Source organism: Setaria italica, chromosome IV (assembly GCF_000263155.2).
Source record: "Setaria italica strain Yugu1 chromosome IV, Setaria_italica_v2.0, whole genome shotgun sequence".
Classification (NCBI taxonomy): Eukaryota; Viridiplantae; Streptophyta; class Magnoliopsida; order Poales; family Poaceae; genus Setaria; species Setaria italica.
In genome coordinates, this window is record NC_028453.1 from 1,895,720 (window position 1) to 1,909,008 (window position 13,289).

At 45.9% G+C, this 13,289-nt stretch overlaps 3 protein-coding genes across 4 annotated transcripts; 2 read left to right on the plus strand and 1 right to left on the minus strand.

Moving 5' to 3' along the window:
* Positions 1–203: 203 nt before the first annotated feature.
* On the plus strand, positions 204–1,774 carry LOC101782816 (homeobox-leucine zipper protein HOX2). The gene is made up of 2 exons (XM_004964440.4): positions 204–814; positions 926–1,774. The coding sequence occupies exons 1-2, from the start codon at positions 395–397 to the stop codon at positions 1,382–1,384; spliced, it is 879 nt and encodes a 292-aa protein (XP_004964497.1). The 5' UTR covers positions 204–394; the 3' UTR covers positions 1,385–1,774.
* Positions 1,775–2,752: 978 nt separating this feature from the next.
* On the minus strand, positions 2,753–8,655 carry LOC101784022 (U-box domain-containing protein 35). Of its 2 annotated transcripts, XM_004964443.3 has the most exons (10): positions 8,495–8,655; positions 7,924–8,168; positions 7,037–7,158; positions 6,797–6,918; positions 5,934–6,130; positions 5,124–5,443; positions 4,769–4,870; positions 4,267–4,680; positions 3,292–4,044; positions 2,753–3,202 (listed from the first exon to the last, which is right to left on the minus strand). In XM_004964443.3, the coding sequence occupies exons 2-10, from the start codon at positions 8,117–8,119 to the stop codon at positions 3,020–3,022; spliced, it is 2,409 nt and encodes an 802-aa protein (XP_004964500.1). In that variant the 5' UTR covers positions 8,120–8,168; positions 8,495–8,655; the 3' UTR covers positions 2,753–3,019. The 2 variants fall into 2 exon arrangements, with proteins under 2 accessions (XP_004964500.1, XP_022681720.1); XM_022825985.1 differs by having other exon boundaries at positions 2,860–3,202; positions 7,924–8,655.
* Positions 8,656–9,700: 1,045 nt separating this feature from the next.
* On the plus strand, positions 9,701–12,979 carry LOC101783625 (nudix hydrolase 19, chloroplastic). Its single transcript, XM_004964442.3, has 6 exons — positions 9,701–10,258; positions 10,396–10,536; positions 10,690–10,794; positions 11,507–11,606; positions 11,804–11,896; positions 12,317–12,979. Exons 1-6 carry the CDS (start codon positions 9,755–9,757, stop codon positions 12,580–12,582), a joined length of 1,209 nt encoding a protein of 402 aa, XP_004964499.1. The 5' UTR covers positions 9,701–9,754; the 3' UTR covers positions 12,583–12,979.
* The last annotated feature ends 310 nt before the right edge of the window (positions 12,980–13,289 follow it).

Below are 13,289 nucleotides of genomic sequence, written 5' to 3' on the forward strand. Positions count from 1 at the left end.
CAGCCCGGCTTTGGGAGCCGAGGGAGATCGCGCCGGGTCAAAGCGGCTGGAGCAGATCGCGATGATGAGCTGAGCGATCCGTCCATCCTCCCTCCCTCCCACCATTAATAATTGCAGGAGAGAGAGAGCTCACAGGTAGCTGAGCGGAGATCCACTCCACCCGCACGGCACAGCTCATCATTTGCATCGCTGCGCTGCGCTGCGCTGCCCTGCCACCACAGCCACCCGACCTCCCCCGCCCCCGCCTATTTATACGCCTCCTCCTCCACCACCGCATGCCATCGCCATCCTCCAGCGCCTGCTCTCCCGACCCACCTCGCCGCGCCGCGCCATTCCTTCCCACCACTCCGCCGAGGAGACGTATACCCACCTCGTCTGCCAGACGATTAACGATATGATTCCCCAGGCCGCTAGCCTCGACCTCGGCCTCAGCCTCGGCCTCGGGCTCACCTCCCAGGGCAGCCTCTCCTCCTCCATCACCACCGCCGGCTCGTCCCCCTGGGCCGCCGCGCTCAGCTCCGTCGTCGCCGCTCAGCAGCACCAGCCGCACCACGCCGCCGCGGCGGCGGCTGTGGATCCCGACAGCGGGGCGATGCGGGCGTCCACGTCGCCCGACAGCGCCGCGGCGCTCTCCAGCGGCACCAGCGGCGGCGGGGACAACAAGAGGGAGCTCGAGCGCACCGGCTCCGGTGGCGTCCGCAGTGACGAGGAGGACGGCGCGGACGGCGCCGGGGGGAGGAAGAAGCTCCGCCTCTCCAAGGACCAGGCCGCCGTGCTCGAGGAGTGCTTCAAGACGCACAGCACGCTCAACCCCGTAAGCACCTTCTCCTTCCTCTTCATCTCCTTCTTCTTCCTTTCTCTCTCATGATCCATCATGGCGGAAACAAAACAACTGATCAAGATTTCCACCATTTTTTTTCCACAGAAGCAGAAGGTCGCCCTGGCCAACCGGCTGGGCCTCCGGCCGCGGCAGGTGGAGGTGTGGTTCCAGAACCGCCGCGCCCGGACAAAGCTCAAGCAGACGGAGGTCGACTGCGAGTACCTCAAGCGATGGTGCGAGCGCCTCGCCGACGAGAACAAGCGCCTCGAGAAGGAGCTCGCCGACCTCAGGGCGCTCAAGGCCGCGCCCTCGACCGCCGCGCAGCCCGCCTCCTCCCCCGCCGCCACGCTCACAATGTGCCCCTCCTGCCGCCGCGTCGCCGCTAACCACCAGCAACAATGCCACCCCAAATCTAATGCCTCCCCCGCCCCCGCCGCCGCCACCGCCGTAGCCGGCAGCGTGGTGCCCAGCCACTGCCAGTTCTTCCCGGCCGCCGTTGACCGGACAGGACAGAGCACGTGGAACGCCGCCGCCGCGCCGCTCGTCACCAGAGAGCTGTTCTAAGAACGGTGGATCGGATCCATCAATCGATCTCGATCGCCATGGCCGCAGGGTGATGGATCGACCGATGATGGATGATTGATTAGAAGAATGAACACAAGTTCTGATTAGGATCTCGCAGGTGGTGGCCGGAGTAATTAATTAATCAGTTAATCAGGAGAGGAGATTTTCTTTTTTCTTTCCCTTTTTTTTTCTTTTGGATTAATTCATCAGTTGGGTTTCTGAAAACAACAACGACGACGACGAACGAACAACAAACAAAGATGGCTGTCCGCTTTTTCCTGGACGGCGTGTAAACCAGTTCACCTAATCTGCTGGTTGGTGAAATAACAGCGTGATTGATTGTACTAATTGATTGGTGAAGAAAGTTAATGCAAATCAAATCTTTACTAATTTCTTGCCCAACAAAGCATCACCGGCGGCCATGCTGTCGATCAATCCTCATTCTTCTTCTTCTCTCTCTCTCTCTCTTTTGCACTGCTTCAGTGTAATTTGCATACCTGACCTAACATCTTGCTTGCTGTTCTTGAGTCTCAACCAAATCTTACTAGTACAGTGACGCCTGAGACTGAGATTAGGTGACGGTGATGCACGATTCATTAGGCTTGATGAACAGGAAAAGCTGGTAGTAACTGCAGATAAAAATATGAGCAAGTTCATGTTCTTTAATCGAAAGCAAATCTGCAGAGCAGTGACACACAGGTTAAAGTCGCGGTCAGAGCTTTAAGTGGTGTGATTAGACTATGATCCTGCTTGATTGGATTTGGCCCGGGGGGGAGTTCTTTTCAACCGACAATTGTATCTTTACGCGATCTGCAGGGATCAAAGTTATTTGAAAGCTTGCTTCCAGCTTTTGAGTCCTCCCATGAACAACTTGTGCTTCCAATCAGTGGAAGAGGGAGGGCTGACCTAACGCAGCTACTGTACTCAAGATGCCTAGAGTGCTCAGGAACAGCACTAGAAAGATCCTGTTCAAAACTTGGGAAATACATACTTTCGATCCCTACGAAAATCGAACGGTTTCCTGTTATTCTTGCAAAATTAGTTTTGGTGAAAATCATGGGTTTCAAACAATGCCTACTAACATGTAAAGCTGTTCTTTGAGCCTTCAACCATGCCCATGCAGCTGATTTGTTTACTTTTACCGTCTTCTGAAAAGTTGTTTACTTTACTTTAACCACTGTTCCATTGCTTTAATACTTTGCATCCATATTGAAACTGATGCATGTTGTCATGAAAGGTTCACCTGTCCCCTGAATATTTTCAATATCTACTCCATCTTAGTTGTGCTCCTTTTATGTTGTGCTCCTTCTCAACAACTGGTACCATTACTGAAAGAGGGACAGTCTAACTGAACATGACAACAGTTCCTGTCGAGAAAAAAACAGCGTAAAACAGCAGCAATATGCACAATTCAAAGCTACTGTCAGAATCAAATGATGAATCATGACAATCCGTATTAACTACAGGCATACAAAGACAGCGAGGTAGCTGTACATATATGCCACCAGACTATTTTTTTACATTTCACTTGAGCTGCATAACCTAAAACCCTTTTCTCAAGACTACTTCCACATAAGATTTTCCAAGGGAAAAAAAATGGCATCTTCATTGTGAGTGAAATCAGCCATTGCTGCATCACTTGCTTTTCGATCTCCAGTCCATGATTGCAGAACGAAGAGAATGATTTGGTATCAGGCCCTTGTTCGGTAAACGCAGATTGGTCATCGGGGACGTGTCGTTCGTACTTAGCCACAACTCAATCGCCTTACGATCATAGGTGTAACCATCTGATGCAACATATGGATCGATCATCACTTCCTGAAACATTAGTGGTGAGAAAACAGCTCAGCAAATCGTCCTATGAAATGTTCACTACAGTTCACAAAGAGAAAATGCTGAGTTCAGACCTGAAGTATGGGGCAAATGAAATGGCTTGGAGGTGCCGTGTGGCCCTTAAGAACAGACTCCCTGGCCTTGGTTGCAACATCCTTCAGTCGCTCCAGTGTCGGAAGAACATGCTCGTTCAAGTCAGGCCGGTCTTTACGCCTCATTTCAGAGCACCTGAGTGCCAGAGCAGCCAATTCTTGTGTCTCATTCAAAGGCCACTGCCCAGCAGTTGCATCCAGGATGTCAGCAAAGCAACCATCCTCTAGTGCGGTCTCCACAACATGCGCAAGGCCCATCGGTGATCTCGCTGTCAGCAACTGCAAGATCACAATGCCTAGTGCATAAACATCGGATTTCATGGATAGTACACCGGTCCTTTGGTACTCTGGATCGATGTAGCACAGCGTGCCCACAGGTGCAGTATTCTTGACCATTGTAGACAGGTACTGGCCCATGCTTGGAAGCAAAGTTGATAGGCCTACATCACCTATCTTGCTAACCAAGTTCCGGTCCAGTAATATGTTTGCGGGTTTCAGATCACGGTGGATGATAGGCTCCGGTTTGGAACTGTGAAGAAACATCAGAGTGGCGGCCACCTCCCAGGTTATTCTGAAACGGTCAAACCAGGTCAATGGCGGTGTATTATTCCTGCGTTGCAGCATGTCATCCAGGCTACCATTTTCCATGTACTCATAAACCAGGCAACCATGTTCAGGGCATGCTCCAAGCATCATCAGCAGGTGAGGATGCCGGATTTTACCAAGGACCTCGAGCTGAAACAAGATGAGTTATTACTGCCTTTAGATTTTGATGTAGTAGTTTTGGTCAGGATGATGAGCGAACATAAATAATGCAAACACTAGTTAACATACAACAAACAACATATGTGATTGCATTAGAAAGTTAGAGGAATGTTCATAAATTGTGTGATAGAAGAAAAGTAGTTTTTACTACTATTTGTATAAGGTGCACTTTGTCGAGGAAAATGAGAATACCTCCTGCTGTAATTGTTGAGTTCCACAGCCTTCAGGGGAGTTCAATACTTTGACAGCTGCTACTGTATGGTGGAATTTCGCCTTGTAAACGGTGCCATATGATCCCTTGCCGATCATAAGAGCAGAAGAGAACGATGAAGTCGATGCCTGAATCTCCTCCCATGTATACCTATTATAGTCATCAAAACAGCGTCCTGCAATCTTCTTTCCCGTTTCGTTCTCATTAGCTTCCTGGCCACTATAGCTGTGTTTTTCTTCAATTTCACCAGAGCATTGCTTAAACTCAGCTTCTCTCCCGGCTTTGTGTTCTTCCATCTCCTTTTTTCTTACCAATCTTCTTACCCTGTCCTCTGTAAGTTCAGTTTCTTTAAGCTTGATTTCATCCTCAATGTGTTGAGTGCGCAACTTATGCAGCTAATAGGAAAGACGCAACAGGTAAATGTTAGATCATTTATGCTATATATACTTTTGAATACTGCCTACAATGAAGAGATAACATTACTTTTTGAGTGGTGTCAAATGATTCTTGCTGAGCACATTCATGTAGCTTATGAAAATGTTGTAATTTGTCCCTCAACCTTTCAATCTGAAGCCTGAGATCATCCTGCTTAGCACGAGTTGTTCACAAACATTAGTTTCTTTTAATGTGGTACTCCCTCCGTCCCAAATTACAATTCATTTTAGTTTTTCTAGATGCATAACTTTTGCTACGTATCTAGACATACATATATCTAGGTCCATAGCAAAAGCTATGTATCTAGAAAAACCAGACCGAATAGTAATTTGGGACGGAGGGAGTATGTTACTAATCTTTTGAAGGAAGCAATTTACTGTGTTCTTTGAAGGTGTGGGAATACCTGATCATTAGAATGATTTACATTTTCTGATATTTCTGAAACTGATGCACGATCAGAGTTATCAGTCAAATTATCTCTGTGGAAGCTCTTGTAGATAGAATTTCCACTGCTACCACTACTGAACTGCATCTCAGATATGATTGAGTGTGAACTCGTCAGGGCTGGGTCATCATTGTTAGAGATCTCGCTCACAACACTGCCTGAAGAGCTAGCTCTCCTATTCGATAAATTGTTTATGATTGCCAATGCTTGATCACGCTGCAATGGCAGGGAAGGTTGGCGGAATGATACATTTGCTGTTCCATACGTATCTCCCCATTCTGCAGTTGGTAGAATCATTAATACACTATATTTTAGAAAACGACATTAGTACAATAATATGAATGCAAAGAACAAATGACCAAATGCATTGCTCTTTCTGAAAGTTTTCTTTTACTTCTGATCAAGAAATTTGCTGATCTAGGGTGATTGAAATTCTAGGAATATGATAGACATGTTCATTAAATAAAATTTCATCTTAACTATCAATATTGCGACATTGTGCGAGTCTGTATGTTTAGAGTAAAGTACTTCCAACAGCACCAGAAATTAAATGTTTTGATATCCAAACACCAAACAATACTCAACCTCAAATATGCAGGCAGAGACAAAACTAGAATTTTCTTCATCGACTTAGCTCTATAGAAGATTATAAGTCAAACTCATCATATCCAATTAAGTAGCTGTTAAAACCAACATATTTTTTTTGGAAAAGGACATGTGCAAACCAATTACTTCACATTAACATCAACTTTTGTACTTGTATATTACCTGAAGGTGTACAGGAGGAAAGACTTCTAGAACTAGGAGAAGAAACAGTTGAAGAAGATATGGATCGAGGTGTTTCAACAATGTCGGATGTCGCTGAGCGTACAAATGATAGTTTGCCTTTCGAAATAACAAATGCTGTACAGAAGCTCGGAATGGACTCAGAAATTTTTGTTGCAGTCTTACTTCCTTTGAGTTTCCTGAAAAGCGATGCATCTTAGAAACACTTAAGACTAACATTTTTATATTGCCATCTACATTTCCTCTAGTCCTTAGTGTTATTTACATGAGGTGTAAGGATTCAGCATTCAGGGTTCAGTTTTATCGCACCACTCTTTTTGGTTGACAGCTATGGTTTAACAATGGCGACAGAAACAAGTCACTGGTACGGTCCTCACATATCTGCCCTATATTACTCTTGCCCTTTAGCTAATTATTTGTTAACTTTGCATTACTTTCTTTGCCAGTTTCTTCAAAAGCCGTGTGACAAGAAACTTGTAAAGAACCCGCAAGTGGTGTAGCCTTAGGCCTTACCCTGATTTGTTCAACTAGCTCATCTATATTAGCATGTGTTTGTTCAGAGATCATGATCACAGGGAACGTCAATGCATCTGTACTAATATTTAAACTTCATACAAGGTTTATCATGGATAGAATATCACGTGTCAAATTTTATCACTGGCCTCGCAACTTTGGATTTGTTCATGCTTGAGTGTCAGATCCTCTTGTTCACGTAATCAAAATAATGCAGCATGACTATAGGACTGATTAACATACATATGTGCTCATCTATAGATTGATCAATAATATGCAGTAAGGTAGACATTCGTTCAAATAAATACTGAACATTAATAGTAAGAACTTACCTTCGGAATATATTCTTTGATGAAGAACCTAAAACTAATTTGCAAATATTGAATTTTCCTATTTCTTCACTTATAGCAGCAGCGACATCATCTGATTCAAGTAAAACAGCTTCCGCTTCTACCTGCTCATCAGATATAGAGTAAAAGTGGAGTAAAATATGCTATTTGATCCATGAGTATACTAAGTAATTCCTAAAAAAACTGCATGTGTGGAATGCATATACAATTTTGCAAGCCAACCTTTTTCTGAGCACACATTTTCTTGAAAGGAAGAAGCATATTACTCGCTTGCCATTCTGCTTCTTTCCTGTATGCAGACGCTACGTCTTCGCGTACTTGTGAGATTGGGATAAAATTACCCACTAAGAAAAGGAGAAAAGGGAACCAGTTAGTACTCTAATGATTTGGAATTGAAGCAAGAAACAGGTACACTCATAATTACATATTGTTGGCACCTACAAGGCTACAACAAAGGTTCTGGAATCATACAGCCTAATTGTGCAGTGCACCGAGTTCAGTAGCTGGTGCACAGTTGGTGTGGCGTCGCAATAACAAAATTTGTTCATAGCTGGTGCTGATGGCTAGTAGTGGATCTAGTCTCCCTAGTCCCTACCATGCATGGATGGATACCTAATAGATTTTGGGTACATCCCTCAATGAAAAGAGGAAAATTGAGTATCCTGTATTAACTAGCCAGTTCATAAGCTATGTTCTCCTTGAGGACTAACACAGAAGGTATTGGCATCGCTATATCTAATCTCCATAACAAATAATAATCTGAAGGTTTATTCTGCTACTTTATCCAATATTGCGACGCAGAGTCCACATTCAGTGCACTGACCTTGTAAAACATTTTAATTAATTCATTTTTCTATTGTCATATTAAATTGGTACCTCCTCCTGTTAGAACATCCTAAATCATAATCCAAATCTCCTCTCAATTTCTCCATTAAAAAAACACATAACGCAGATACTAGAACTTCAGACTAGCATATAAAGTTGAGTTCGCATACAAGAACTGCGTTCTTCTCTGAAAGACTACATGAACTGTTTTCTTTAAGAAGAAGATTACATGAACTGCTACTGCATATATGGAGTTGAAATCAGTGGGGCAGAGGGTAGCTCACTTGGGGTGGGCACCATGGTGATCGCCGGCCGCACGTGCAGGATTCGGAAGAGGACCCTCCCTTCGGGGACGAACTTGTCGAGGGCCCACTTGAGCGCGTGCCTGCTGCTCCTGCTCCCGCTGATCGCCACCGCCACCGTGCTGACGGCGGGGGCCTCCATTTCCCCCATCTCGCCGGCGTCCTCCTCGATCTCCATCCTCCCCCCTTGCCTCTCCTCTCCCTGTATCACTTCCTCTCCCTAGGCACTGTTACAGAGGACCAGAAGAAGAAGAAGAAGAAGAAGAAGAAGAAGAAGAAATCAGTTTCCTCCCTGCCTTCAGTCAGTGCATCGTATCTGGCTCATCCCCAAATCAATTATTCCGAAAAACACGCAAGGAATTGAAAAAAAAAACTCAGAAACGGTGGCAACTCCGAGGCGGAGACTGAAGACGACGAGTACAACAACAACGGAAACCGCGGAACAGAGGCTAAGGGAAACGCGAAAAGGCGGCAGCTTTCCGGCGATCTTGGTGCCTCCGATGTACGGGACGACAGAACCTTGAGGCCTGAGAGGGCGGAGGGAGTTACGTACCTCTGAGCCTGAGGAGCCATGGCGAGAATGGCGTCGGGCGGGGTGAGAGCTGAGAGGGAGAGGCAATGAAACCTGCGGCAGAGTCGGTCAAGAGGAGCCAGCGTGGAATCAGGGGAGGGAGTGGCGAGGGAGATCGATGGCGAGTCGGCAGGGCAGATCAGCGGCTAAAGGCAGCCCTGCAGTTAAGTTAGTTGGTAGGAACCGAATAATTACACGCGGAAAAGGAGGTGTCGTGCATGCAGGCGAGACGAGACGAGGCACAAAATTGCTAGGCTCACTGATTAACCAAACAAGATATCTTCTTTTCTTGAAATTTGAAAACGACCTTATATTTATATCCATAGTATTCGTCTTTGTCGTTATGAATTTAAAATATGCTGTCTTTGGCGGTCAATTTGCTGAGGGGCTTTGCTTCTGAAGGATTGTCTGAATAATCATGGATCATTATGGTCCTGTTGCATTTTGTTTATCGTTCCATGACTCCTGCGTGAGCACGGCGACGGCAGACATGATTGGCAACTTGCTTAAATTTTATTTCAAAAAAATGAAGGAAGCAGCTGCATTTTTCAACTGACAGCAGCCTGCGGATATTCCAGGAGAGGGGAATTCGGAGTTTCAGGCGACCGCGAAGTCTTCGCGAGGAATGGCCGAATGGGACAGTTACAGTAGGGATTGGTATCAAAATGTTCTCACTGCGAGATTGCTTGGAAGCCTGGGCGAAGGGAGGCCTCGATTTGATGGCAAGGTTTGGCAGGTCGCGGTGGGCAGCGACAGCGATCAATGCCCTCTCGTCCTTGCCCACAGGTGTTTCGTCGTCGTCGACGACGACGACCTGCCGTCAGTACCTGCACCACGTAGACTGACCCGCTGACCGCCGTTCAGCTCGTCGTGGGAACTTATGGGTCTCACAGGATTCCCGCTGTGTGATAAACTACTGTTTTTTAATAAAAATTATGTAAATTTTATTCGCCAGATGACAAGATTTTATCCTCTGGAAATCGGGACAGGTGGGTCGTAACGGGCCGCCAACACGTTCTGGGCCGATGGAAGCCTTCTAGGCCAGCCAGCCCGACCTTTTCGGTGAGTGTGCGTGGTGGGCTATATGGTTTCTGTTTCAAATGGGCTGATATTTTCCGTCGGCCCATGTAGAATTGATGATGGCAGCGACACACTCCGCTAGTCTAGTGATCCAATCCATCTGGCTACCCACCCACACCCCTCTGCCGGAAAGAAGCTGCAGCTACCAGACACCCACCCGCCATGGCCATCCACCTCCGCGCCCACGCCTTCGCGGCGAACCCGCTGCGGGGCGTCTCGGCCTCCACCACCGCCGTCTCCCCCTCAGCGGCCGCCGAGGCTCTGCGCCCCCTCCTTGACCCCAGCTCCCCCGCCGACGCCGCCAGTCCCCTCCCGCCGCACCTCTCCAAGATCCTCCCTTTCCGCCGGGGCCGCCCGCTCGCGCGCTCCCCGGACCCTCCCGCGCCACCCCCCGCGGCGCCAGCCTGGCGCCTCGCGTGGCTCCCGCCCTCCCGCGTCCCCGGGGTGGCCCCGGACGCCTTCGTCTTCCTGGGCGCGCACGCCGAGGGCGACGGCAAGGAGGCCGCGGCGTACTGGGCCGTCGACGTCAGCGAAGGTGAGGGCCCGAGGGTCGACGGCGGCTCGGGGGACGGGGATGGATCGGCGTTTGTCGACTTGAGGACGCTCATGGTGGCCACGGACTGGAGCGATAAGGACGCCATGGGGGACCTCGCCATCGCCGGGCATGTACGCGCGCTTCTTGGTTCTTCAACTCTTGTTTAATCATTATTACTTGGTTACTCCATTGTTATTTAGAGGCATCCTTTTGGCTTGACGACTCGAAGAACAAGCTTGATCTCATTTCTGAATTCTGATGCGAGCAGGCTCGAGCACTGCTGGAGTGGCACAATACGGCCAAATTTTGTGGAGCTTGTGGGGCAAAGGCGGTCCCTAAAGAAGCTGGAAGGCGTAAGCAGTGCAGCAACGAGTCTTGCAAGAAGAGGATATACCCTCGAGTTGATCCAGTATGACTTGTGCTCTCTTCGTGATAATGTTTGCATCATGGTTTGGCCATTAGGGACTAGCAGTTGTGCTGCTTATCACCATGAATTTATTCTGTAGTAATATTCGCACTAACAGATGGCATTCACTCTTCTCATGTACACGTGGTATTACAGGTTGTGATCATGTTGGTCATCGATAAAGAAAATGACCGTGCACTCTTAAGCCGCCAATCAAGATTTGTGCCTCGTATGTGGAGTTGTCTTGCTGGTTTTATAGAGGTGCAAATAACTGCTTATATATCCTTTCTTATTTTCAGCTGTGTGCAATATCACGTGCCTATTATTATGTGTTTCTTGCATTCTCTATTCTTGTCACGATTTATTCGTGCTTTTTTTTCTAAAAATATGTTTAACTCAACAATGCGCTTGTTTACTGTTAAATTGTTCAACTGGCATTCCAATAAGCTCGTGGCATGTTTGGGTTGCCACATTAATCATGCTTACATGAAAATGGTTGAGGTGATTTGTTAAAAAATTGCTTGATAAAATACCCAGATTGAATTTTAATTGCAAGGGGAAAATAACCCTTCAGTCATAGAACATGACTACCGAACTCTACAAACATGAGAACTGAGATGTTGGTTTGGAACTGTCATGCATCTAGTAATTATTTATTACATAATGAGGTGACTTTTAAATATCCAATGTTTCTTACTACAAATATATTTCTGTTTAATGATCTGAACCAGGTAGCTAGGACTGGGTTCAAAAGGTTGGATTTGATACTTTATTCTTAAGTGAACGGCATCACTGCTATAAACATAAGAGTAGTGATTTTCTATGTAAATCAAATCCATTTCAGAATCTAAAAGGAAACTGATTTTCACTTATTCTCCCTGCAAGTTATAGTGTGTATTGGAGCCAGCAAGTTCATCATCTTCTTTTTAAAAATCAGAGAAGCTTATTTACACTGCATCTGTTCTGTTAGTAGCCAGGAGAAAGCCTAGAAGAGGCAGTGAGAAGGGAAACATGGGAAGAGACTGGTATTGAAGTTGGTCAAGTCATATATCATAGCTCTCAACCGTGGCCTGGTAATGGTCTTGCCATTGTTTTTTTTGTGATGAAAATCAGTAGAGGAGAATGCTACTGGAAGTATTTTTATTTTTATAATTATTCTGTCCAAAATACAGGAATATTTACACAGTGGTACAATTACTTAAGTTATCAGTTGCACTGTTTTCTTGTACTATATCCGATTCTGATACTGTTCAACAATGCTGTTTTTCAGTCGGGCCAAATACTATGCCATGTCAACTTATGGTGGGTTTCTTTGCTTATGCTAAATCATTGGAGATTCGTGTGGATAAGCAGGAGCTCGAAGGTAAAACATCATTAGGAAATCAATGTCAATTATTTTCATTGCATTCTGTTAATTCGCTTCCTATTTGCTACCATGACTGATTGGTCTGTCCATTTATCCTGAATTATTTACATAATTTTCTTCATGTGCAATACCATACACTATTGATGCTGAGTAGATTACAACCCTTTCACAACAGTTTAAGCTTCCACGTAAACCAGTTGGTTCATGAGTCATGACACTTGAGTACTTGACACACAAGAATATATGCAGATTATAGATTCCAGATATGGAACTTAGTTAAACTAGTATGCTGATTTTCTGTGCTGTTGATCGTGTTTAGGAAAATGAAAACTTTTCCAGATGTTAACCCTTTAATGACTCCAGGCAAACCACAAAGCTTCATCTCTCTCTCAAATTCTACTTTCATCATGCATGTAGATGCCCAGTGGCACAGCCGTGAAGACATCAGGAAAGCTCTGACATTTGCAGAATATGAGAAAGCTCAGAGAACCAATGCTCTAAAGGTCAATCAAATGTGCAAGGGTGCTGAGAAAGGGCAGAGCATCACCGATGACTTCAAGGTAGACAGTGGTGAACCTGTTCCGATGTTTGTCCCTGGACCCTTTGCCATTGCTCATCACCTAATATCGGCATGGGCTTTCGAGGGAGCACCAAAGCTGCCTAGTTCCTTCTCAAATCTATAAGCGTGTACCCAACAATAGGGTTCCTATTGTTCAGATTCATTCGATGGAAGGCGGTATAGTGAATTGGAATCCTTTGAGGCACATGTATCGTGCCTTGCGTTCTTGTGAGTGTAGATGTGGTACTTTTCATAGCCAACTGTAATAAAAGGTCAAGAGGAGTTCTAGCTAGGTAAACAGCAGATTTGCCAAAGGATTTTGGCGTCACTGGACATTTATATCCATTGTTTGTCACATTTGGATGGTTTTTGTATACGGTATATAATGTGCATATATACAGCACAAATACACTTATGTATAGTTATTCAGAGAACTGGAGTGAAGCCTGATTTTCCATCTTTACCTGAGATATTGGATAGTTTATTTGTACATGTACTTTGTAACAGTTGTTCTTGGACAATTGGGTATTCCTTTTTTGCGACTCAATTTGGCTGCCACTTAATATCGCAGGAGAATATGTAGTGCAAACACATGGGTAGATGGAAACGTGAAAACTTACATGGTGGACTGTTGAATTAGAGATGTGCGGCAAGAGATGAAGCAGACGTTCCAGCGGTAGATGTTGCATTAAACACCCTGCCAGGCACGGTTCATTTTGTGATTAGCACCCTGGGCCAAAGAACAGATGTGCCTCCTCCTCCATTTGAATCGATCCCCAAATTTCGAGCTGAGAAAGCTAGGTAGCCATGGCGGGCGGCTGTGAGCTCTAT

What these genes read in the sequence shown, in the direction of transcription:
- LOC101783625 (XM_004964442.3), top strand. Translation starts at nt 9,755, where the DNA reads ATGGCCATCCACCTCCGCGCCCACGCCTTCGCGGCGAACCCGCTGCGG. An exon ending in GTCTTGCTGGTTTTATAGAG is followed by an intron (nt 10,795 to 11,506) that starts GTGCAAATAACT and finishes TTCTGTTAGTAG; the next exon opens with CCAGGAGAAAGCCTAGAAGA. An exon ending in GGATAAGCAGGAGCTCGAAG is followed by an intron (nt 11,897 to 12,316) that starts GTAAAACATCAT and finishes TCATGCATGTAG; the next exon opens with ATGCCCAGTGGCACAGCCGT.
- LOC101784022 (XM_004964443.3), bottom strand. Translation starts at nt 8,119, where the DNA reads ATGGAGATCGAGGAGGACGCCGGCGAGATGGGGGAAATGGAGGCCCCC. An exon ending in TTCCTCCTGTACACCTTCAG is followed by an intron (nt 5,444 to 5,933) that starts GTAATATACAAG and finishes TACCAACTGCAG; the next exon opens with AATGGGGAGATACGTATGGA. An exon ending in CATTTGACACCACTCAAAAA is followed by an intron (nt 4,681 to 4,768) that starts GTAATGTTATCT and finishes CTTTCCTATTAG; the next exon opens with CTGCATAAGTTGCGCACTCA.
- LOC101782816 (XM_004964440.4), top strand. Translation starts at nt 395, where the DNA reads ATGATTCCCCAGGCCGCTAGCCTCGACCTCGGCCTCAGCCTCGGCCTC. An exon ending in CGCACAGCACGCTCAACCCC is followed by an intron (nt 815 to 925) that starts GTAAGCACCTTC and finishes TTTTTTCCACAG; the next exon opens with AAGCAGAAGGTCGCCCTGGC.